Below are 24888 nucleotides of genomic sequence, written 5' to 3'. Positions count from 1 at the left end.
ATAGTTAGAGCCAGCCTTTGGAGTGGGGATTAGATTAGAGAGTGACATGGGGCGGGAAGGGGAGATAGCTGACTGCGGAGAGGGGGAGAGATAGAGACCCATTCGGGGGGGGAAGGGAGAGAAAGAGACCCAACCAGGAAGAGAGAGACCCATCTAGAGAGACACACAACCAAGGGGGTGGGGGGAGGGAGGGCAGAGATATCTGACCGCAAAGGAAGGGAGGGAGAGAGTAAGACCCAACCAGGGAGAGAAAGAAACACTCAACTAGGGAGAAACAGAGAGACTCAGCTGGAAGGAGAAAGAGAGTGAGAGATAGAGTTAGAGAGACCTGACTGGAGGGAGGGAGAGAGAGAGAGAGAGAGAGACCTGACCTCTTCCTCCTCCAGCTATTCTTTTCAGCACCACAATCCACTCAGGGTGAATGGACAGCTCTTTCTTTTAGCTGCTCAGATTCCCTCTGGTAGAATGCCAGTGACAGGGAACTTCACCCTGTCACACCATGTTAGTCCACTTTTAAAAGGTAATAAATATAAAGAAAAAGAAAAGAAAAGATGATATCTTTTAATTGGACTAACTCAGTGGTCTCAAACTCAAACCCTTTGTGGGGCCACATTTTGGATTTGTAGGTACTTGGAGGGGCACAGAAAAAATAGTTTATGTCTTATTAAAGAAATGACAATTTTGCATGAGGTAAAACTCTTTATAGTTTATAAAACTTTCCTTTAACAGTTAAAAGGAAAGATTTATAAACTATAAAGAGTTTTACCTTATGCAAAATTGTCATTTCTTTAATAAGACATTAACTATTTTTTCTGCGGCCCTCCAAGTACTCTATTTTTCTGCAGCCCTCACATTTAAAGTTTAATATCTTTTATTTCTCAAAACTGACACATTTCAATCACTATATTGAAAATAAAATCATTTTCCCTACCTTTGTTGGCTGGTGACTTTATTTTTCTGTGCTTTAAACTATGTCCTTTGACTGTTTTTCTCTCCATCTTCACTTTCTGCCTTGCATCCATCGTTTGGACTTTCTGAATCTGGCAAACGATCATCTCTTGAAAGATACGTTAGCGAAAAGGGTTTCAGAGTGTGCAGTATTGGGTCTCCTGAAGAAGATTATCGAAACGGGGCCATGTAGAGACCCCTAGAGCCCTTACAACCACAATCCTTAAAAGCTTGCACAGATAAGTGTATAGTATCATTCAATGAGCAAGAGATTTTGTGTATGATACTTTTGAACAATTTTTTGTCAATCAAATGCTATTGAAACAATTGAGTTTTTACCAGCGGTCAGAGAGTGATGCTCTAAATAGCAAATGCAATGATTGGATTGTAAACTCTTGCCCAAGGGGAGGTATTCACCCCCCTCAGAGTTTCACTTTTTCTGAGCGTTTTTCTAAGCTGTCATCAGCTCTCTCCCCGCTGGCATTTATTACCAATGTAGTCAGTCTTTCATTTTTCATCATTGCATCCATCTTTGGCATTAACTTAATATTCAATTTTTCTGCTTTCTTTTCAAAATCTATGTTTCCATGTCTTACCTTCCCTTCCTATCTCTCTCTTCTTCCGTCCCTATTTCCATGGTCTGACATCTCTTTGCTTCCTTTCTCTCCCTGCCTCCTTCCTTTCTTTCCCCTGGTCTGGCATCTGTCTCCTTCCCTCCCCCCATGCCCTGGCATCTCTCCTTCCCCCTCCATGGTCTGGTATCTCCTTTCCTTCCCTCCCTCCCTCCCTCCCTCCCATGAACTTGGCATCTCTTGTTCCTCTCCTCTCCCTTGTCTTCCTTCTCCTTCCTTCCCTCTTTTTCCCCAATTGGGTGCAGCAGCAACAGAAGCAGCATTTCCCTTCCCCCTTTCCTATGCTGCAGAAGCATTTCTCTTTCCCCTCCCTTTCCATTCCCTTCCTTGTGGAGCAGCAGCGTGTCTGGCTGGCTCTCTTGCTCAGTCGATTGTTCCGTTCAAAGCTGCGGGTGGCGGCTCATCGCGAGATCCGTGCCTGAATCAGAAGCCTCTCTGATGTTGTGGCGTCAGAGAGGCTTTCAATGCAGGAGTGGATAGAGCGAGGAGCCGCCACCTTCGGCTTTGAACAGAACGATCGACTGAGCAAGGGAGCCAGCCAGACACGCTGCTGCTCCACAAGGAAGGGAAGGGGGAAGAGAAATGCTGGTGTGGATGGCGCGAGGAGCCATCACCGGCCGCAGCTTTGACCAGAACAATCAACTGCAGCAAGGGAGCAGTTGATCATTGCGTCTAGACCGCGGGCCGCAAAATAGCACCTGGAGGGCTGCATGCGGCTCGTGGACTGCAAGTTTGAGACCGCTGGACTAACTTAATATATTTGTGTTGCAATCTAAGAAAAGGTACCAAGTCTTATGCTTACTTGAAAAACAAGGCATCAATGTCAGTTGGGTTTTATAAATCGAATACAACAATTTGTTAATTGAAATGGTATATCTCTGGGAAATGAAATGATAGAAAGATGTGGTTTGTTGCATTTGAATCAGCATCTTCTTGATTACTTAGCAGGCTAAATATCTCAATTTCTAAAGTCTTGTTCCCTTTTCGCGGATTATGACATAATTTTTGATTAGCTTTCAAAGGCAATACCTTCTTCTTCAAATCAGAAATTAGCAAATGCTGACATATATCAGAATATGTTTGTAAAACATAAAAGCATTCGCCCATCCACCCCTACCTTCAGTGGCGCCCAGGGCTGTGGCTCCCAGCATTGCCATGTTGTGCACCCCCTCTTCCCTGTCGTTTGAGCATCCCCACCCCACCCCCATGCTGCTTAAGAGCCCCCTACATACCTCTTTAAAATGTTTGCTGGTGTGAGCAGCATCTTACACCTGCTGCTTGCACTGACCTTCTCCCTTCTGATGTCATGTCCTTGTCTTGCGATCAGGTCACAATGTCAAAAACGGAGCCTAGGCTGATGCGTGCAGCAGGTGGAAGATGCTGTTCGTGCCGGCAAACGTTTCAAGAGGTATGCAAGGAGGTAGAGAGGAGAGGTGCCGGTGTCCCCTCCCATGAAGAAGGCATCCAGGACAGTCGTCCCCCCCCCACACACACACACACACTTACTATGCTTCTACCTACCTTTCCCTGTGATACTGTCATTGGAACATTTTTAAATTTGACATATGCCAAATATACTTTGGGGACCAAAAAAGCCCCAAAATAGGGGTCTTGGCTTTTAGTTGGGGTAGCACATTATTTCTAGTCTTCCTCTCTTACTGCGCTGACTGGCATTTCTTACTGCTCTGTCCTGGATGTGGATGCTGCTTCTGCTTCCGCGCCATTGTCAAGAAAGTGAAAGCAAACTAGACAGCCTTGAGCATCTGCATATACTCAAGGCCTCTCATTTTCTCATTTCTGAAATGAGGAAGAAGGCATTGCCTTTACAAGCTATTCAAAAAATGTATTAAGTTAGTCCGATAAAGGCATCATCTTATTTTCTTTTCTTTGTTTCTTCATTAGCTTTGTAAAGAAAATTATCTCTTCTTCTATCATTATCTAAAATAAGTCAGACCTTCTGCCCAGGAATTTTTCTCTCCGAAACCATCCCAACCATTGTATTGTCTAAGCAGAGAAGAAGAGTATCTTGTACCAGTTGCTGCCAAAAATAAAGTTCTTTGGATTTTTTCTTTCATTGGTTATTGAGGAGTGACTTCATTTTGAAAAAAATAAATCCTGTCTTTTGTGAAAAAGTGTTGGTGTTGAATTTCATGGTGGCATGCTATGTGTTAAAAGGCTAATGAACAGATGGAATTACTAAGGCGTTATTTTTTGAGGCCTTTAACTCTGAGCTTCGGTTTCAGAAGGTCTTCAAAGGAGTCCCACTGTTTGTTTTAAAATGAGCCAGTACAGAGGCGACCATAATGAACTGCAAACCTGCTGATATAGCACAGGAAAATCAAAGAAATTGTACTTTAATGAATCATACTTTTGTGTAGAGTACTATGAGGTATATTATTTACCATGACCACTAGTATAAGTGGTACATTGTATATATAGGGTGAATTTGGTTATGTGGGGTGAGGAAGGAGTGTACATACTCTAAACTCCCCCCCCCCCCACACACACTAATCCTTCACTGTACTGTACCACCTTTACAGAAGCTCCTGCATGGAAAACAATCACAGAAACACCCAAACCCCGAATTGTAACACTATTAATGAAGCCCATGTATTCAGTGGCATAGCGAGGGTGAGAGGTGCCCGGAGCAGTGGCACCCCTCCCCTGCCCTCTTCTCCTCCCCCCCCCCCACACACACATTGTCACATGCTGCTTCCCTTCCCCAGTACCTCTGTAATGTTCCTTGTGCGAGCAGCAACCCCTCCCAATCTGCTGTCACGCCTGCGTGGGCTCTCTCTGATGTCACTTTCTAGGCATGGGTCCAGGAAGTGACTTCAGAAGAAGAACTGACGCAGGCACAGCGGCAGGTTAGGGGTCGCTGCTCACTGGGTAGAATGGCAGGGAAATACAAGCAACTGGAAAGAAACAGACATAGGAGTACCACAGGGATCAACTATGTCACCCATGCTTTTTAATATCTTCCTTCAGCCACTAGAGAACTTCATCAGAAAACTGGGATGGGAATGTTACATCTTCGCAGACGATGTTCAACTGATCATCCCACTAAAGAAATAAAATGTGAAAACTAAACAAAGAATCGAGGCAGGCCTAGAAAAAATCTTCAAATGGTTTCAAGTAAAAAACAAATTACTGCTAATTAACAAATGGAGAGAAAATAGCCCAAGATACCAACTAACCTTGAATGACAACACCTAAAAATCTTCCACGGAGTTGGTAAGAAACCTGGGAGTATGGCTAAACCCAAACCTAGACATGACAATACAGATCCAGCGCATCGTAAAAAATGCCTATGGCAAACTCTATTGGGTCAGAGGACTTAAATCCTACATCACCCACCAAGCAATGTCCTATGTAATAATAACCCTGGTACTCTCAATCTTTGACTACTGTAACGCAATCCTGCTAGGCATTCCAAAGTACATGGTTAGCAAATTCAACTAGTATAAAACGCAGCAGCAATATTTCTGCTCAGAAAATCGAGGCTGATGAGTGCCATCCCACTACTGAAAGAACTACACTTGCTCCCAGTCGAAAGCAGGGTGAAATTCAAGATCTGGTTGTAACGCACAAAATTGTTCATTTCTCAAAACCACAATATCTAGTGGACAAACTACATCGCCATACACCAGCACACACACTACGCTCGAGCCAAAACCTCCTGCTGGAAATACCCTCCTTCAGAGACATCAAAAAAATAATTTTTTCAGTGATGGCACCAAGGTGGTAAAACGCTCTTCCTAAGGAACTAAAATTAGAAAAGGACACTGGAAAGTTCAAAAAAGGTATGAAGACCATCCTCTTCACAGAATACTACAATTCCCCCTCCGTATTTGCGGGGGTTAGGGGCAGAGCCGGCCCGTGAATATTTTTAAAACCGTGAATAATATTTGGGCCAGTTCTGCTCCTAACCCCTGCTTCCCCCGGCTATTATAAGCCCTGAAAGTCCCCCCCCCCCCTTAAGCCTTACCTGGTGGTCTAGCTGGTTTTCAGGCAGGAGCGATCTTCCCATGCTCCTGCTTCGTGCAGATTGCTCACAGGAAATGGTTGCCTTGAGCTCCCGTAGTCTCTTGAGCCATTTCCTGTGATCGATCTGCACAGGGCAGGAGCATGGTAGGATTGCTCCTGCCCCGAAAACCCGCTAGACCACCAGGTAAGGCTTAAGGGGGGGCTTACAGGGCTTAAAATAGGCTGAAAAATGAAAATGAATTTTGTGGTTTAAAACCGCGAATAAGCGAATCCGTAGATACGGAATTTGCGAATATGGAGGGGGAAATATATAGCCAATAATGCAACAAAGTGAAGATAGTTGTCTAGTCCCCACTAGACAACTGCCACTAGGAACATCTATAGGATAAACACAGTAGGGATAGGGGATAAAATAATCATAGCACAGATAACCAGATTTATCAGGAAATTAATACTTCCAAGATGAACATAGATCACGATACAAACATGTGGAGCGGCATAATTAAAAAAACATGTCTAAGTCCGTTTTGAGGCCCAGGGCACTAGTCGCCCAAAGTTGGCAACATCTAAAGTCCATTCTCGAAAAATACGTATAAAATATTTTTTTCAAGAATCATCTAGTTCTTCATACAGCCATTTGATCGTCCAGACCGCCAAGTCGTCTATCTTTATACCGCATTCTCGTCCTTTTGGACGTGAGAGGGGTCAGTAAAGTGATGGACTGGCCACCGAGACAAGGCAACAGAGTAGTGGGGCACCTTACAGGGTACTGCTGTGAACTTCACAAAAAGGGTGCCACATAAACATCTCACCACAACTCCCTTGCAGGTCATGGTGAGCCCCCAAAACCCACTATACCCTCTTGTCTACAACCCCAATAGCCCTTATGGCTGCAGGTGGCATCTATATGGCAGTATAGTAAGGTTTGGGTTTTTTTGGTGGGCTCATATAGTGGCTTATGGGCCTGGATCCTCCTCTGTATGGTTCACTAGCTGACCCCCCCAGATTTCTTAAGCCACCTCTGTGCAGCTCTACTAGGCTTTCCTATGCCAGGTGCTGATGTTCTAGAGGCAGGTATGTACGTTTTTATTCTGATTTTTATGGCACTGTGGAGGGGTCAGTGATCACTGACCAGTGGTTATCTGGTCACTTTGGATACATCCTGGGCACTTAGGCGATCTAAAAACAGGTATAAGTCAAATGTATAAGTTCATAAGAACATAAGAATAGCCTTACTGGGTCAGACCAATGGTCCATAAAGCCCAGTAGCCTATTCTCACGGTGGCCAATCCAGGTCACTAGTACCTGGCCAAAACCCAAAGAGTAGCCTGTTTAGGCAGTCTCTTGATTATTGCTACAGGAAAACTAAGTTTGGTCTGCCCTCATCCTGCCCACCTCCTGGCCTAACAACTCCTCGAAATGCACCTTTTCGTTCTGGATACACAGCGGCAGTCAAGAGACTTAAGATGCCTCTCGATAGTCTAAAAACCCATTCCAATTATCGGCACTTAGATGACCTGTCTTTTAGGTCATCCAAGTGTCGATTTAGGCGGGTTTTTAGGCATGTTTTCGTTTTGATTATGTACCTCTAAGTGTCAATTGAAATAGGAATAGTATGAACACAGTACATGATACTAAATATGGCTGTATATATGTATATAGTTATATATGTGTATAAGAAGGTATAATATGAATAAATATATATTTTATAGGTATGTACAAATAGATATGTATAAGCAGGTAGATATAGGTGGAAATACGAAAGAAGATTGATTATGGTTTAAGAGGGTTGTATTGAGAACCAACTTAGAAAATGCTAACTCTGTATTATAACACATTTACAAAAGCACAAGTATTGATTATGGTTTAATGATGTCTGTATTTAAACCATCCCAGCAAAGCTCATATAAACCACTCTAAATTGCCCCCCTTCCCCCAGTCATTAGCAGTGGTATAGAAGCTTTCAATAAACAATAGTAGAAGACTATTATTTGTCCACAGCTTCTTGTTTGCTGATAACACTGGCCAGATGGTTGTTGAGATTATTTTTGACCTGTGGCTTTTCCTTATTGATCTTGCTGTAACAGCAGCCTCAGGGGTAAACATCATCAAGCCATAAGAACATAAGAATTGCCGCTGCTGGGTCAGACCAATTGTCCATCCTGCCCAGCAGTCCGCTCAAACAGCGGCCCCAAGGTCAAGACCAGTGCTCCAAATGAGTCCAGTCTCTCCAGTTTAGCATGAACTTGTCCAACTTTGTCTTGAAACCCTGGAGGGTGTTTTCCCCTATAACAGACTCCGGAAGAGCGTTCCAGTTTTCTACCACTCTCTGGATGAAGAAGAATTTCCTTATGTTTGTATGGAATCTATCCCCTATCAACTTTAGAGAGTGCCCTCTCGTTCTCCCTACCTTGGAGAGGGTGAACAGTCTGTCTTTCTCTACTAAGTCTATTCCCTTCAGTATTTTGAATGTTTCGATCATGTCCCCTCGCAGTCTCCTCTTTTCAAGGGAGAAGAGGCCCAGTTTCTCTAATCTCTCGCTGTACGGCAATCCCTCCAGCCCCTTAACCATTTTAGTCGCCCTTCTCTGGACCCTTTCGAGTAGTACCGTATCCTCCTTCATGTACGGCGACCAATGATGGCCCGGTACAGCGGCATGATTCCTATCACCTTGCTTATAATCTTAATGATATGCTAAAGTGTGCTCATATTGCACCAATAATACTAAAAGCACATGTGGATTTAGTAAAAGAATGTACGGTAAGCAGTATGTGTAATGTGTCCTTTGTTAGGATACATTTATGCGTTATCAGCCGGCTTGTATTTACAACCCTGGAACAGATGCGCATCCTTCCTCAAATAATGTGTTATGTGGAGATTTTTATTTTTTTTTTGCTCTAGCAGGAAATCTTTTTGCAGTGTAGTAGGGCGTGTGGTACCATTTTAAATAATGATGGTTTTGTTGTGAGATCGCTAAAGTGGGATTCTGCTGTATTAAAAACAGGTTTGGTAGTTCTGCAGCATTAACTCCCTAACGTCTCGTGTTTGCTTTGTAGATGAAGGAGCTGATTCACGCAAACCTCCAGGAAGGCATCAAACATTACTACGATGATCTGGATTTTAAGAACATTTTGGACTTTGTACAGAAAAAGGCAGGTATTCCTGGATGTCTGGAGCTAAAGCTGTGCTAGGCAGCTTAGGTGAATGCAGCATATTAGTCATAGATTCTGCCAGCGCTCTATGGTTCAGATCATATGGCTGAAGTTAGGCACCTAACTCGGCGTGCCTAGCGGATCTAGGTGCCTAACTTAATAGCTTTAATTGGCAAAATAATGAGCTCATAATTGGCAGAAATTAAAATTAATTGTATGATAGGCGCCTAACTCAGATGGTACCTACAGATTTCAGGTAGGCGCCTAATCCAAGGTGCCTACCAGAAAGTGGGCGTGGTTAAGGGCAGCTCATGGGCGTGTTTTAATTGTATGTGCCTAAATTGGACTTATTGCAGTTTTCGGAAATTAATTAAGACCACTTTGTTCGATAAGTTTATCACTTAGTGAGTTTTATTATTGAAATTCTATTTTACAAATATTTGCACTTTTTACTGTATTATTGTATTTCGCTGATTGTCCAGCTCTTTTTAGTGTAAACCACCTAGAACTTTTGGTTATGGTGGTAAAAAGAATAAAGTTATTATTATTATTAGGTGCAAGTGTTTAGGCCAAGAAAACCCTAAGTTGAGGGTGCCTAAGGTTGTGATGCCTATTAGCGCATGAGTCCAATTTAAGTGCTGCTAGACACAATTCTGTAAATGGAGCCTAACTCATGATTCACATGTGCTATGCGCCGCATTCCTCAGCGCCTATGTTTAAGGCGTCATTTATAGAATCAGGTCTTGTGTGTCTATGGTTTCATTTAAACAACATTTTTTCACTAAGTGGCCTCAGATTAACTGTGCCTAATCCATATTACAGCATTTCATAATTTGGTGAGCATGGGAGGTCTGGGTTTATTTTTGTCACATTCTGCATAGACTTGTGTGGTCACAGTAAAAACTCTTCCCGAAGGTGTTAGGTGCAGTCCTCTATATACATCTCCAAATAGTGCACAAGGCAGGTCATTTTATAACAGGTTACCAAACTTTGCGGACCTCCTGGAGGAATTAGTGGAGTCAGGGACTGTGTCAGAGTTCAAGAAAGCTTGTGACAAGCATGTGGGATCTCTATGAGAGAGGAAGAAACAATGGATGGGCCATATCTGCTGGCATTTTCTCTGTTTCTGTATAGATGGTTGTACTTCCTCACATAGATGGCTGTATTTCCTCACATTCAGTTATGTTAAGAATATAAGAATAGCCTTACTGGGTCAGACCAATGGTCCATCTAGCCCAGTAGCCCGTCTTCATGGTGGCCAATCCAGGTCGCTATACCTGGTAAAAACTCAAATAGTAGCAACATTCCATGCTACCGATCTCCTGCCGCTTTAGCGATCCCAAGTGCCATATTTGGCGGCACTTGGTGGTATCGCTATTGTGGCAGGGGAGATGAGGCATCTCTCCTGCCCTGATGTTTGCAGTGGGGGGTGGGTAGGTTGCCGGGCCGCTGAGCTGATCGCGCCAGCCGCCATCAGCTCAGCAGCCCCTTTTTCAGCACTTATACCTGTTTTGACTTGGTTTAAGTCAAAACGTATAAGTGCCGACTAGGCAACCTGTCAAAACATTTGGTTATACCTGTTGTACGCCTAGGTGTAGGTGGAAAGGATCAGAAAACGGTGGATGCCTTCCAAGGGGTTTTGCTCAGTCAAATGGTGGTGAAACCTATCAGAGAAGGGTCTACCCAAATGGGCAGCAGAGATCATCACATAATATGGTTCAGTATAAAACTAAGGGCTCTTTTTACTAAGCTGCGCTAGCGGTTTTAGCGCACACAGCAATGCCACGCGCACTAGACGCTAACGCCTCCATTGAGCTGGCGTTAGTTTTTGGCGCATAGCGTAGGGTTAGCACGCACGTCAATCTAGCGCACGCTAAAAACGCTAGCACACCTTAGTAAAAGGAGCCCTAAGGCAAAGTTCATTCATACGAGATGCAAAATCCTGCATTTCAAATTACACTGACTGCAATAAACCAGTGAAGTGCCTGAAGGAGAAGGTGGGAAATGATATGGGAACTGGAAAAACTGTGAGAAGAAATGGTAGATGGCATGGATGGACAGACTGGATAGATCATATGGTCTTTATCTGTCTTCATTTTTATGTTTCTATTTAATCTAAAAGGGCAGCAGATCTTTATGTAAAGAAGGCATATAAAAATAAGAGAAAAGGGAAACCAATATGGTTCTCCAAAGAAGTTAACTGCACAAATAAAGGCACTTATTCTCAAAAAGCGTTCAAAGTGATTTATAAACCTGGTGATGCTCTGCCGTAGCTTTTTGATCTGAAACTGTCTTTCCAAATGAATCTATCTGGCTAATTTTTTAAATATATATTTCCTAGATCTTATTTTACAACTGTACAAATAATATATTCTGGTGAGCAGATCAAATGTGCCAGCTAGCATCATATAATCTTATTTATGTAGCTTTAAATCTAAATCATTTGAACTAAATATTCTCTTTTGAAAATGTATTTCCACACATCATAAAGCCTTTTCTTTTTAAACCTTTTCCATAATTTAAAATGCAATATCGCATTCAGTTAACTCAATAAAACCAGTGCATTAGCAATCAAATATAAGCCTACTCCCTTTTTCCCAGATTCAGTATCAGTTAACTTACAGACTTTTCTCACACACAATTAGTTTCATATACTTGGTGAAGAGGAGGCTGCTTTATGAAATCTCCCTTATGACCTTCCTTTTTTTGCAGTGTAATTTATTCCCTATTTCTAATCTTCTAATTTCTCATAATTTAAATAACCATCCAGCACTAGGGGATAGGAAGTACATTTCTCCTTCCAGCATGCCACCAGTGTAAATTAACTGCATTTACGTATAAAATGTTTCGCTAGCTGGTTTTGATCTTGCATCCCCCATTCAATCTATTCAAATGAAAAGTGCCTGGGTCATTATTACAGGTTGAATTTTATATTGAATTATCTTCCAGAATGTTCTTATTTTAAAAAATTGCCAACAGATGTCAACCACTTATTTTTCTCTCTCTTGACATTTTTTTGCCATCTTATTAAAAGAAAAAAAAAATAGATTTATTTTTCTTTTTTTTTCCTGTAGAAAATGTCATAGAAAAAGTTAGGGTTCCAGCCGTACCCTCAATGTGGAAGAAAGATCCAGAACTTCAACAACCATTCAAGCCTGATATATCTGGGCTAAGGTTGATTGCAAGCATTGTGGAAGGGATTCCTTCACAAGCCTGAAATGACTGCCTGGATTGCCTCTGCAGTCACTATGAGGTGCAGAAAAGATTTCTGTTGTCCGAGAAAGAGAGAAGAATGTCATCTGCATACAGAGTGGCTGACTCAGCCTACATTGGTAGATGCTCAGCTGTTTGCCTCTACTTCCTTTTTTAATGACTTTAATAGGGTTGCCAGATTTCCTCTTTGAAAAATGAGGATTCCTGGCCCCACCCCGTTCCACCCCCCAGCCCCGCCCCATTCTACCTCTGGCTCCGCCCCATTCCTCTACCAGCTCAGCCCCCACACAAACCTCCCCGAGCTCGAATGCTGCATTTGGAAGCCTTCGCGCACGTGCAGACATCGACACAATGACGTCACATGCGTGCGCACGTGCGTATGACATCATCACGGTGACGGCCACGCATGCGCAAACTGCCAGATTTTGGAAATCCTTCCGGGTGCCCGGACAGTCGTCTAAAAAGAGGACATGTCCGGGTTTTCCTAGACTTATGGTAACCCTAGACTTTAAGATCTGGTAAGGTAAGGTATCTGACAGTGTTTGGAAGTTAAGAGTTGAAAGCAGCATGCCCAAGTTTGGGCACCTTATGTAGAATCTGGGGCTTAGCGATCCTTTTTAGACACTTATTTTTATTTGGCACTCTCCGCATTGACTGAATTTTTCCTGTCTTTAAAGTGGAGTTTCACAGCTATTAAGGAAAAATATCTGCTGCCTTTAGCACTTTTCAGGCTTTTGCAGTTCCACATTCTATTATCTGAAACAGAAACATTCACAACAGATACTTAATTTGCTCTTTATTGAGTATGTCTATATGATCAGCCTCATCTTTCTTCCTTTTGTCAGCATGAATGCCAATATGCCCTAGTATATCTGAATGTAGATTCCTCTGTGTTCCAACTGTGCATTTTGCCTCATCTTCTGGAAGATCTTTTCCTTGTCTGTGAACCAGAAAAATCTCATTACAATGCCCCTAAGTTGGGCATTCAGAAGGGCACATAGGGCTCTCTGCAAGGCATTGGTACGCACTCTGTTTTAGGATTCTTCTGCTGTATTATGCTTATACAAATGCCCTGAATAGTGTCTTATTTTTCCTGTTTTGCTCTCTTCCATACCCTATATTCCCAGATTCTGCCATTTCCCTGGTTTTCCTGATTGTCCAGTTTTTATGTCATGTTTTGGTTCTCCTTTCCCATTTTGTTGGTTTTCAGGTGCATATTAATTACTAGTTAACCATGATCTTCTAGCTTCAACTTTGATCCTGTGTTTCATTGCATTGTACTGATATTAAGAATATTGTGTTGTATGTTCTTCCATGCTGCTTACTTTAGTATCATTCTTACAAGGAGCATTTTTGATAGAACATCTAAGTCTGACTTTAGATGTTTCCCAAAAGGCATCCAAAGGTGGGGGCAGAGAAACTGCCATTTTCAAAATCAGCCAAACCGCAAGATGTTCAATTTTCCTCACACCCAAAAATCACCTATTTAGACTTCTTGGCCATCAGGACATTTAACCATAGGACATTTAACTTTTTGGGCCATTTTCGGCCGCAAAAATGTCCAAGTTCAAAACATCCAAATCAGACCATTTGGATATAGGAGGGATCAGCATTATAATGGACTGGCGACACAGACATGCCAACAGAGCAGTGGGTCACCTTAGAAGTCATTGCTGTGAACTTCACATAAAGGGTATCAGATGTACATCTCAACATAAATCCCTTATAATTTATGCTAAACCCTTCAAAACTCCCCCAAAATCTGCTATACCCACTTGTCTCCCATCCCAATAGCCCTTGTGGCTGCAGGTGGCACCCATATGGCAGTATAGTAGGGTTTTGGTGGGTGTTCATGAGCTCACACTTTCCACCATAAATGTAGTGTTTAGAGTGACTTATGGGCCTGGGTCCTCCTCACTATTATTCATTAGCCCACCCATCAGACTTAAGACACATGTGTGCAGTTCTACTAGGCTTTCCCATACCAGGTGTTGCTGTTCTAGAGACAGGTATTTACTGTTTCATTCAGATCTTTGTGGGGTGGGAGGGGGTTAGTGACCACTGGGGGAGTGTGGTCATCTGGTCAGTTTGGGTTCTTTTTCGGCACTTAGATGCTTTTAGAACAGGTCTAGCTCTAGACATCTAAGTTCCATCCTGGACGTCTTGGGAAAGGTTTGATTATCACCACAAGACATCCAAGTGCTAAGTTCGCCCATGATAAGCCTTCAACACACACACACACACACACACCACACACACTGCCCCATCTAATATCTTGTGGGAGCGTTAGCTTGGTTCCACCCATTCTTTTCAGAGCTGCTGCTGCAAAATGATTGTTATGGAAGTATTTAGCAATTTCAACACCATTAGTCTTTATTTCTCGGACACTGAAGTCTTGGCTATGATGTGCAGCAAATGAGCACTGCAACCATATGTTGTTTGCTTGGTATTCTCTTCAAGGTCTTTTAAATTTCTTCTCATCTTGGATACATTTACAGCATTGTCTGTGACTAAACTGCTTACTAGACATTTGAATATTTGCTGCTATTTCCTGTAAGTGCGTATTCTGCTGTATGTGCATTTCCTTAGGTATCAATTGTTTCTTCAAGAAATACATTCCCTTCTTCTGTTATTATACATGCACATACAACAGGATCATTGTGAACATTATTCCACCCATCAAGACATAAAAACTGTATATAAGGTTTATTATTTACCTATAAGAAATCAGGATCCTCAAAAGAAAGAAGATGAAGGAATACCACAGAAAGAATCCTTGGACGTTTCCACTTTGTTAGAGCAATCAGATAGAGAATTGGCTATTCCAGCCACTCTCTTATTGACTGTGGCTTTGGCCCCAGACAAGGATTGGATTCTTAAACTTTTCTTTAAAAATAGGGCCAAGGACTTTTTGGGGTTTCATATCCAGATATTTCCTGATGTCTCGAGAGAGACTCAGAAGAGAAGAAGGGAATTCTTAATGTTAAAACCAGGAGTGACTCAAATAGGGGGTTTATTTTTTCTTAGGTATCCTTGTAAATGTGTCATAAGATACCGTTCCTTGAAATATGTATTTGTAGATCCAGCTCACTTGACTACTTTCCTTTCTGCGAAACGTCTTGAGTCTGTAGAACCATCTGTACCATTGTGATAATAATAATTAGCTCACTTCTCAGTAGTAGCTTAAGTGATTTTTCTTGTTAAAACGTTTTACTTTAATTTAATTTCTACTCTTATCGTTAATCTTGGATCTTAATTTGAGGACTAGTGTGTGATTAAGTTAGGATGTATACTTTCTTTATTATTTTGAATTGCTTTCAGGTTTGAGAGTAAATAATATTATTATGTTTTCTTGATCTCACTTTCTGTACAAGATGATATGCTTGACAATAAATGTGTAAATTTTATAAATAAAAAAAAAAAAAAACAAACTGTATATATTGCATGAATATACAGCCTCATGTTACATAATTAAAAACTAATCCTTATTTCATGATAAATAACTTTTGAACCTTTGTGGGTATGTATCTTAAATAGAAAACTATCTTTGTTCAGATTTTTACTCAAAAAGTATTTTATTTAAAGATAAATGTAATTTTTTATTTTTATCCATCCTGAGTTACAATGGATTTATACAGAAGGGTAATATTATACTCAGTTTTGCACTCAGGGACAGTGATTCCATAAGAATTCATTGGTAGTTTCTTGTCAGTTACCTCTGCAATATCCATCAGTTCAGAGAACAAGAGCCAAGTTCAGAAGGGAAACCTTGTTCTGTCTCATGGCATTACCCACTATTGCTCCTGAGCTATTAGGCTTTGTTTAGGAAGTATTGAAAAAGAACCTGTGATATGGGCCAGGGGACTTGACTTTCAGATTTAATAACTCACCTTTTCTAAATCTGCGTTCACGATGAATTACGAACATGTCATAAGAATATAAGAATTGCCATACTGGGACAGACCAAAGGTCCATCAAGTCAGGTATCTTGTTTCCAACAGTGGTAAACCCAGGTCCCAAATACCTAGCTAGATCCCAAGTAATAAAACAGATTTTATGCTGCTTATCCTAGGAATAAGCAATAGATTTCCCCAAGCCATCTCAAGGCCTATGGACTTCTCTTTTACAAAAATTATCCAAGCTATCTGATTTCACCACATTCTCCAGCAATGAATTCCAGAGTTTAATTGCACGTGTGAAGAGATATTTTCTCTGGTTTGTTTTAAATCTACTACAATGATACCTTGGAATCCTAACTTAATCCATTCCAAAACCCCGTTCGAGTTCCAAAGCGTTCGAGTTCCAAGACAATTTTTCCCATTGAAAATAATAGAAACTGGATTAATCCGTTCTTGGGTCCCACAAAATCAAATTTTAACAAGAAATACACTGGATTTTAAGGTAAAATATTAACAAATATTCCAAAGCAGCATTCAGATTCTGGGGCACAAACACACACATACAATATGTAGGGTGTTCGGATTCCAAAGCAGAGTTTGGATTCCAAGACAAAATTTACTACAAAAAAAAGTTTGGATTCCAAGTCGTTCGAATTCTGGGGCGTTCGGTTTCTGAGGTACCACTGTACTTAGTAGCTTCATCGCATGCCTCCTAGTCCTAATATTTTTGGAAAGAGTAAACAAGCAGTTCACATCTACTCTTTCCACTCCACTCAGTATTTTATAGACCTCTATCATATCCCCCCCAGAGCCGTCTCTTCTCCAAGCTGAAGAGCCCTAGCTGCTTTAGCCTCTCCTCATACGAAAGTTATCCCAAACCTTTTATCATTTTCGTCACCCTTCTCTACCTTTTCTAATTCCGCTATATCTTTTTTGAGATACAGAGACCAGGTCCACTCATTATTTCCCTGTCCAAGTAGACTTAAAATCTAAGTTGTACCTAAGACAATGGAAGTTGAAAGTCACGGGAAATATCAGTGGGAGAAATAGGATTTGAATCATGGCTTCCCTTCTTCTTAGCCCTCATCTCTTAATTACTAAACTACTCCTTCAGTCAACAAGTAAAGATATAGGGGACAATTTTCATAGGTTTTCCCTTGAGCAAATGTTTGTTTAATGTGTAAAAATGCCTTTTGAAAATTACCCAGTCCCAGTGTGAATAAAAATAAGTGCACGGTTTCACAGCACATGCAGAAAAGGAGCATGTGGAAATCCCTGTGCAAACTTTAGCATATATATTTTGTACCCAACATTATAAGATTTCTGCTGACTCATGGCCCAAATGATCATTTCTGGCCAGAAAGTGAAGCTTGCATGATTGATCCACTGTATACTGCACATAAAAATCTTATGTTTGATTTCTCATGTTGATCAGCACTAGGAGCTTAGCAGACATGGTAGCATGGTTTCCAGCTTCTCCAAAAGTGGTTAGCCAGTATGTCTAATCTAATCTAATCTTCCATTTGTGAGTCGCTCATACCTATACAGGCTCAAGGCGACAGATCAAAGAGGAAGGGGAAAAGAAGGAGGGGAAGAGGACGTGGAGAAATAAGAGGAGGGACTTAGACGTAAGGGATGCTATACAGAAACTGAGATAGTTAGTTGTCAAAAAGGTGAGTCTTCAGGTTTTTTCTGAATCTAGTATAGTTTGTCTCTTTCCTGATAGCTTCTGGAGGGTGATTCCAGATTTTTACACCCAGATAGGTTAGCATAGAGTGGAAAATTCATTTGTAGTGGAGGTATTTTGTGGATGGTAGGTTTAGTTGGATTCTTTTAAGTGTAGGAATGACACAAAGGAAACACACACACGCAGTCTTAGAGTCGGGAGGAGGCACTGGCAAGGGCTAGTTCCGTCCCTTTTTATTATGCTTCTAAGCTAATGACATCATAGTAACTCCCTCGTTTATACATCTCATGATTGGTGGGTGCAAAGGTACATGGTTTTACATTGGTGGATACAAAGATAGGTACATGCTTTTACCTCGTGATCACCCTCCCTTTATCTTGTGCTTTTTCCTCGTGATCATCCTCCAACTCAGCACTTAGACAAGGGCCTGATTAACACGTGGACAGAGCCTGAGTCTTTGCACGTCCTCAAGGCCTGTCAGCTGATGTCCGTACCAAATAAGGACAGCTCAAATAAGATAAGCATTATCCAAAGGTTATAATGCATGCTCCTTAGCCTTAAGCTGTAGGCAAAGTCTGATTGTTGCCCATATAAGGGATAAGGGTAAACCTGTGTCAGGTTAATATGTGACAAACGCAGTCTTGTGACAAGATGCTAGCATTTTCCTTTACTTAGAATGGCTGCAAGGCAAAAAGGGAGAGGGAATGGGAATAATTCATAATTCATAATTATTTCACAGGGGCGGTGAAATCAGTGTGCCGATCTCGCCCTGTTTCAGAATGGCGTCCCTACAGTTAAAGATTCTTTTTAATGTTGACCAAATAATTGGATGAGAGGGGTTGCTGAGCTTCAGTATAGGATCTGGTGTAGGATACATGATGATTTGAAGATTATTCTGGATGATATTGAGAGCCAATGTAGTTGCCTGATGAAGGTTGTAATTGAGTCAAATTTCTTTAATTTTTAAATTAGTCTAACGGTTGTGTTCTGGATGAGTTATAGTTTGTGGATAAGATCAGTGTTAATGCCAAGGTAGGCGGAGTTGCAATAGTCCAGTTGAGGAAGGACCATCATCTGAACAATCAGAGCAAAGTGGTGTGGGTGGAAGTATGGTCTTGTGAGTTGTAGTTGACGCGTGGAGGGGCATAATTGAAAGGGACATCTAAGTCTGTTTGCGTCTAAGTCACAAGTTGTCCAAAGTAAAAAACAGCCTAGGACACATTTTTGAAAAATACTTCAAAATTTTTTTTCATTTCGAAAATCGTCTAACTAAACGTCCTGCCGATCTGATCGTCCAAGCCGCTAAATCGTCCATCTTTATACCAAAAACGCCTAGAACAAGCCCTTTGGACGTGGGAGGTGTCTGCAAAGTGATGGACTGAACAACCAGACATGGCACCTAAAGAGTGGGGTACCTTACAGGGCACTGTTGTGAACTTCACAAAAAGGGTGTCATGTCATAATCTCACTACAGCTCCCTTATAGGTCATGGTGAACCCCCCCAAACCACCTCCAGAATCCCCTAGACCCACTTATCTACCACCCCAATAGCCCTTATGGCTGCAGGAGCCACTTATATGCCAGTACAAAAGGGTTTTGAGGGTGTATAGGGGAGTGCACATGTTTAAGTATCAATGCAGTGATTACAGGGGCTTATGGCCATGGGTCCTCCTCTCCATGGGTCCCTAACCCACCCTCAAGATGGCTTAAGCTGCCTCTGTGCTGGACGACTAGGCTTTCCTATGCCAGGCTGCCAGGTGATGATGGTCTGGAGGCTGAATTTTAAAGGTGTGATTAATATTTTTATGGGGGGGGGGTCGGTGATCACTGGGGTAGTGTGTAGGGGTCTGTATTATGTGTTTGCAGAGTTTATCTGGTGACTTTAGGTGGGTTTTTGTGTATAACTTTCGGTTATACATGCTGTACGACTAAGTCTAAGCCGGCCCACGTCCCGCCCAACTCCCGCCCTCGACACTCCTCCTGAAACGCCCCGTTTAACTTTGATCATTCAGCGGCACTATGAAGGCCTAAGTCGTTTAGAAATACGTCCAAAACCCGTTTTTATTATCAGCACTTGGAAGTATTTGGGAAATGTTCGTCCAAGTGCCGACTTAGGCTGGTTTTTGGATGTTTTTCTCTTTTGATTATGAGCCCCATAGTGTAGATGGTCTTTTTCCGAAGGTTAGATATTTGTGGTTCCATTGTGAGAGTGTCGTCTAAGATGCAGCATAGTACCTTGGTGGATTTTTCCATTATGAGAGTGATGCCTGATGAAAGAATGAGGTTAGGTCTATTGTGTGGTGCGGAAACCAATGGCTTTGGTCTTAGTGGCGTTCAGTTTCAACTTGTTCGTTGCCCAGGTTTGAATTTTATCTCTATTATTTGAGATTTTTTTCAGCAATATTGGGATGGTTATTGGTTATGGGGGTGAGGAGGAGGATGTCGTTGGCATACGATAGTATAGTTTCATAGCAGTACTTGAGAAAGCGAACTTTGTAATTGATGAAATGGTTCCTTATCCACTTCTAAGCTCATTCTATTGGCAAGACATTATTTTAATTACTGCTTAACTTTTATTTAATATACTCTTATCACGACATGTACACATGTAATTTTGTTCAGTTGACAACTATTTACTTAGAAGGTGTGGATCATGTTTATCTCATTAAAAATTTGAAGTGATTTCTGCATAACTGTGGTTTAATTTGCTACTCTGAGCTCTCCTGGCATTTAAACGAAGCCAAACTAAAGTTACAAGAAACATTTGGAATTTATCCATGAAATATTACTGTCTTCATTAAAGCAAGTAATATCTACCTACAGAATAATTCAGTGCAGTGAAATCAATGTAACAAATTTGTGTGCATAGAGGGAATAATTTTATAAACAAGGTGCCAACAATTACGCACCATGTACACACCTAAATAACCAGAATGCTTATACACTCATGTGTGCACATACATGCAATATTCTGACTACATGCCATTCTAGAACTCAGCACCTAAATTCGATGGTGCGTACTTTGAAGTAGGGCATGTACCTGGATGCAGCATGAATGGGATGTACAGTTAAGCATATATATTATAGAATAATTTATGCATGTTTTTTAGCAATCTGGGTGTGAACCTTTACACAAGTTCTGTGGCAGGCATTAACCCCTAATTCTATATAAAGCGCTAAAAATTCTGCATACAATTTTGGTCAATTGCCCAAATTGCATGCACAATCTAATTCAATAACAAGCTAATTAGCACCGATAATTGATAGTTTAACAGCATTATTGGTGCTAATTAGAATCAATTAGAAGTTAGGTGCCTACATTTTACAAGCAAGTCAAAAAAAGGAGGACACAGAAATGAGTGGATCTTGGGCAGATCGGTGCATTACTTTGTAACATGCATAAATATAAAATAAGGGCATACGCATACGCATTTGCGCTATGTTTTTGTTGGTGCATATTATTGTGCCTAAATTTAGTTGTGGTTCCTGGGTGTAAATGCTGTCAAATCACGCTTAATATTAGGCATGGTTTATAGAATAGCGCTTTTTCCGAAGCTGAATTTTTAGGCGCAATATATAGAATTCTGCTTATGCCTAAAATATACATATGAATTTGATCTGTTCGTGCTAATTTTCTATAAAGGGAAAAGAGATGGAATTTGATACACTGCCTTTCTGTGGTTACAGTCAAAGCAGTTTACATATTATATACAGGTACTTATTTTATACCTGGGGCAGTAGCGTTAAATGACTTGCACAGAATCACAAGGAGCCCTAGTGAGAATTGAACTTGGTTCTCTTAATTCTCAGGCTACTGCACTAACCATTATGCTACTCCTCCTCTACTTTCCTTTATAGCAGGGGTTTACAAGCTAGTCAGATTTTCAGGATATCTACAATGAATATGCATGAGATTCATTTGCATGCGTATATTACCTCCATTATATGTAGATCTATCTCATGCATGTTCTTTGTGAAAACCCACTGGCTAGGTGTGTTCTCAAGACTGGACAAGGACCACTGCATTATAAAATAGGCTCCCAGTAGGTGCCTTCTAGGAGTCTAACTATAGGTACCCTTTTACAGAACTGCCCTTATGAAAACTGCATAAATGATACTTAAGTTCAGCTTGTGCATATGTTAATTGTGTGATACTATACAAACTTGTACTCTGGAATAGATGAAGGTTGTAAAACGTTTGGCCCAAGCACTAAGACTGAAGTTGTGACATGGTCATGGCACACAGTAAAATCTAGAGTTACAATTTTCAAATTATTAAAATAAAATCATGCTAGGGGAGAGGAAGTGACGTCACCTATACAGATGGGAGCTTAAACCAGGAGCTCCAATCTGGCCCTGAGAAATTCCCCTATTTTATAAAGTGATTTTGGGCGGGAGCACTTACTTTTTCTGCAGGTGATGGCTGGTCATGTGTGGAACCCATGAAAGGAGAAACTGAGAAAATGGCACTATGAGTGGCAGAGAAGCTGTCGGACCACATCGCGCATGGTGCAAGTGTACTGGAGGAGGCATGCAGGCGTCTCGCGCCTGATGCAAGGAGATGGAGTCCTTTGAAGTTCACTCTCCGGTGCCGTAGGGGTAGTAGCTGTTCATGAAAGCCAGCAAGCGGCAATGGATCCAAGAAGTAAAAACGGAAATATCGGCGATAATGGTACAGGTGTGTGAGGCCTGACCTTGGGGAGTTGGGTGCCTGTGTGGATATGGTGGAAACCAGGCTGGACAGTTGTGAGGAGGGCGTGATTGGTGTATATCAATGGAAGATATCAATGAGGAGTACCAGGTGCTTTTGGATAAGCTGGAAGATTTGGAGAACTGCACTCTTAGAAACAACTTATGGGTGTGGGGCCTTCTGGAGTCGGGGGGCATATAAAGATGTCAGGGAAACTGTGTCCAAATTGCTGAAATGGTTGATGATTCACTAGACCCTGACATTGAAAGAATGCATAGGGCCTTGGGGCCCTGGGTAGCTGGCAGACCTAAGGATATAGTGATTTGCCTGCAGAGTTTTGTGCTGAAGGAAAGGGTCCTGTGCAGAGTCAGAGAGTTGGGTACAGTCACTTGGTAGAATCACCGCCTGGAATTTTATCAGGACCTGGCAGTCAGCATACTACAGAAGCGTTGTACCTTCCGGAAGGTCACTCGAGCTCTCACTAGAGCCAATGTGAAATACAGATGGACAAATCCGTTTGGGCTTCTTATTACTATAAATGGTGTTCATACCAGAGTCTCCTCTTTGAGGGAAGCTCAGACTTTCCTACAGAAGGAAGGGGTAGAGATCCCGGAAGAATCTGGTAAAAATGTGGGGGGTCATACAGAATGCCCGGCAAAGCCTGGCGAGCTTCAGATGGCAAAGAGTTGAACAGGGGGCACAGGGACCGGTACACTGTCAAAAGCGCACTGGACATTGGTGCGCCGACAATCCCATAGGGACATTTGCACACAGGACAAATGCACGCCGCTACTTCCACCACTTTGAGGCCTTCCCATTTGCACTGTGAGTGGGAGTGTGGGTGAGGAACCCCCCTGTAAACTTACAAGTTCTCAAGCTCCTGTTGGGGGGGTTGGGGGAATCCCCCAGTACACTGAAAACTCCCATTGTCCTTCCCGTTTTCACTCTTTGGGAGTGTTCAGTATAGTAGGGGGGGTTACCCCCCCAACGGGAGCATGAAAACTTATAAGTTTATTGGGGGGTTCCCACACACACCCTCACAGCGCAAATGGGAAGGCCTGAAAGATGGCACGCATCTGTCCTGCATGCAAATGTCACCGCGGAATGGTCGGCGCACCAGTGTCCGGCATGCTTTTGGTGTGCCACCTAGGGACCTACACAACCATTTGCAGTGGCCTCGACTAGTGGACGCTCATGACTTGCAGAGGATTGCTGATGCTCTATTAATGCTACTTTTTGATATTGGACTATTGAGGGGCTTTTTTAATCAGTTTGGCTGTCCATGGAAATCGATCTATAGTGCTTTGGGGTATTCTCTAGTGTGCTATATCTGTGTGCTGGGAGATTGGGGGCTACGGCCCTTCATTGGGTTGAGAGTGGATCAGTGGGGGTGGGGGAGAATAGGTGGTCTACCAGGGGAGCGGGGAATGAGCGTTACTTGACTGAGTGGGTGTGATTTAGAGTTTGGTGGGGAGGGAGTGTCTTATATGAGGATTTATATAATATTTTGTTTATTGTTGGATCTTGGGCAATGGAGACTGGATACTTTCTTGGTTTATGGTGGGAGGTCTTGTAGATCCCACTTGGAGGGAGGGGGTTGGATGGAGAACAGGGGCAGAGGGAAAAGGTGGGGAGGAATTGGGGTAGAGGGAGGGGTAGGGAATGTGGGTGCTGGTGCTCTTTCTTTAATTAGCAATTATGAGGGGAGATTAAGTTAGTGTCATATAATATTAGAGGGCTCAGCTCTCCACATAAGAGGAAAGCCTTCTTTTGTGAACTGGTTAGGCTGCAAGCTTCTATATGTTTTGTGCAGGAAGCTCATCTATTGCAAACCCATGAATGCTAAGTGATAGACCCTAGGTTTCATGTATCTTTTTGGGCCTCTAGGGTGGGGACTTCCAAGAAAGGGGGGGGGGGGTGGCATCTCATTTAGTAGGGGTGTTACAATGTGATATCCAGCGGGTAGTGCGGGATCCACAGGATAGGCAGGTACATATTACTGGTGGTTATTTATTTATTTTTATTTATTCAATTTTCTATACCGTTCTCCCAGGAGAGTTCACAACGGTTTACTTGCGTTTATTCAGGTACATGCGTTTATTCAGGTACTTGAGCATTTTTCCCTGTCTGTCCCGGAGGACTCACAATCTATCTAATGTGCCTGTGCTAGAGGGCACTCTATGTATGAATGTGTGTGTCCCTAATGAGGGGCAAGGAGAGTATTTAAGATACTTAGTCTCTCGGATTCTTCAGTATAAAGAAGGATCTCTGATCATGGGAGGAGACTTCAATCTCACTCTGGCTCCAAATTTGGATAACTCGGGAAGGGCAGGGGGCTATGGAAAGAGGGAAAGGAGGTTGTTTAGAGAGGACATTAAAACATTGAGGGCCTGATTCTCCAAAGTGCATCCTGGTTTTAGGCAGCTGTAGGCATCCTATAGCTGTCTAATCAGCCAATCGGGATGCATGTTTTTTTAAAAAAATGCTCCCAAGGCAGGCCGCCTATATTGAAGGCGAGGCCCGCAAGACACCTAGGCCCTGATTCTGTATAGGACGCCCGGGAGAGGTGTCCTATTCAGAATCGGCCTACACTAAACCCCGATTCTGTAACCGGCGTCCATGTTACAGACGCTGGTTAGAGAATCAGGTTAGATTAGACACAGCCCGCTACACTTATCGC

The 24888-nt window shown here is 42.1% G+C and overlaps 1 protein-coding gene across 4 annotated transcripts in view; it reads left to right on the top strand.

The window, feature by feature from the left end:
* The window catches only part of LOC117362823 (tetraspanin-15-like), a 297713-nt gene that overhangs the window by 136171 nt on the left and 136654 nt on the right, over window positions 1-24888 (top strand). For all 4 annotated transcript variants that reach the window (XM_033949841.1, XM_033949840.1, XM_033949842.1 and 1 more), the window contains one exon: window positions 8624-8719. In XM_033949841.1, coding sequence (XP_033805732.1) covers window positions 8624-8719 — 96 coding nt within the window. The remainder of the gene's footprint in view (window positions 1-8623; window positions 8720-24888) is intronic.

This window comes from Geotrypetes seraphini, chromosome 6 (genome assembly GCF_902459505.1).
Source record: "Geotrypetes seraphini chromosome 6, aGeoSer1.1, whole genome shotgun sequence".
Classification (NCBI taxonomy): Eukaryota; Metazoa; Chordata; class Amphibia; order Gymnophiona; family Dermophiidae; genus Geotrypetes; species Geotrypetes seraphini.
Note: the sequence above shows the minus strand (reverse complement) of the source record. Positions and strands in the feature narration are given on the sequence as shown.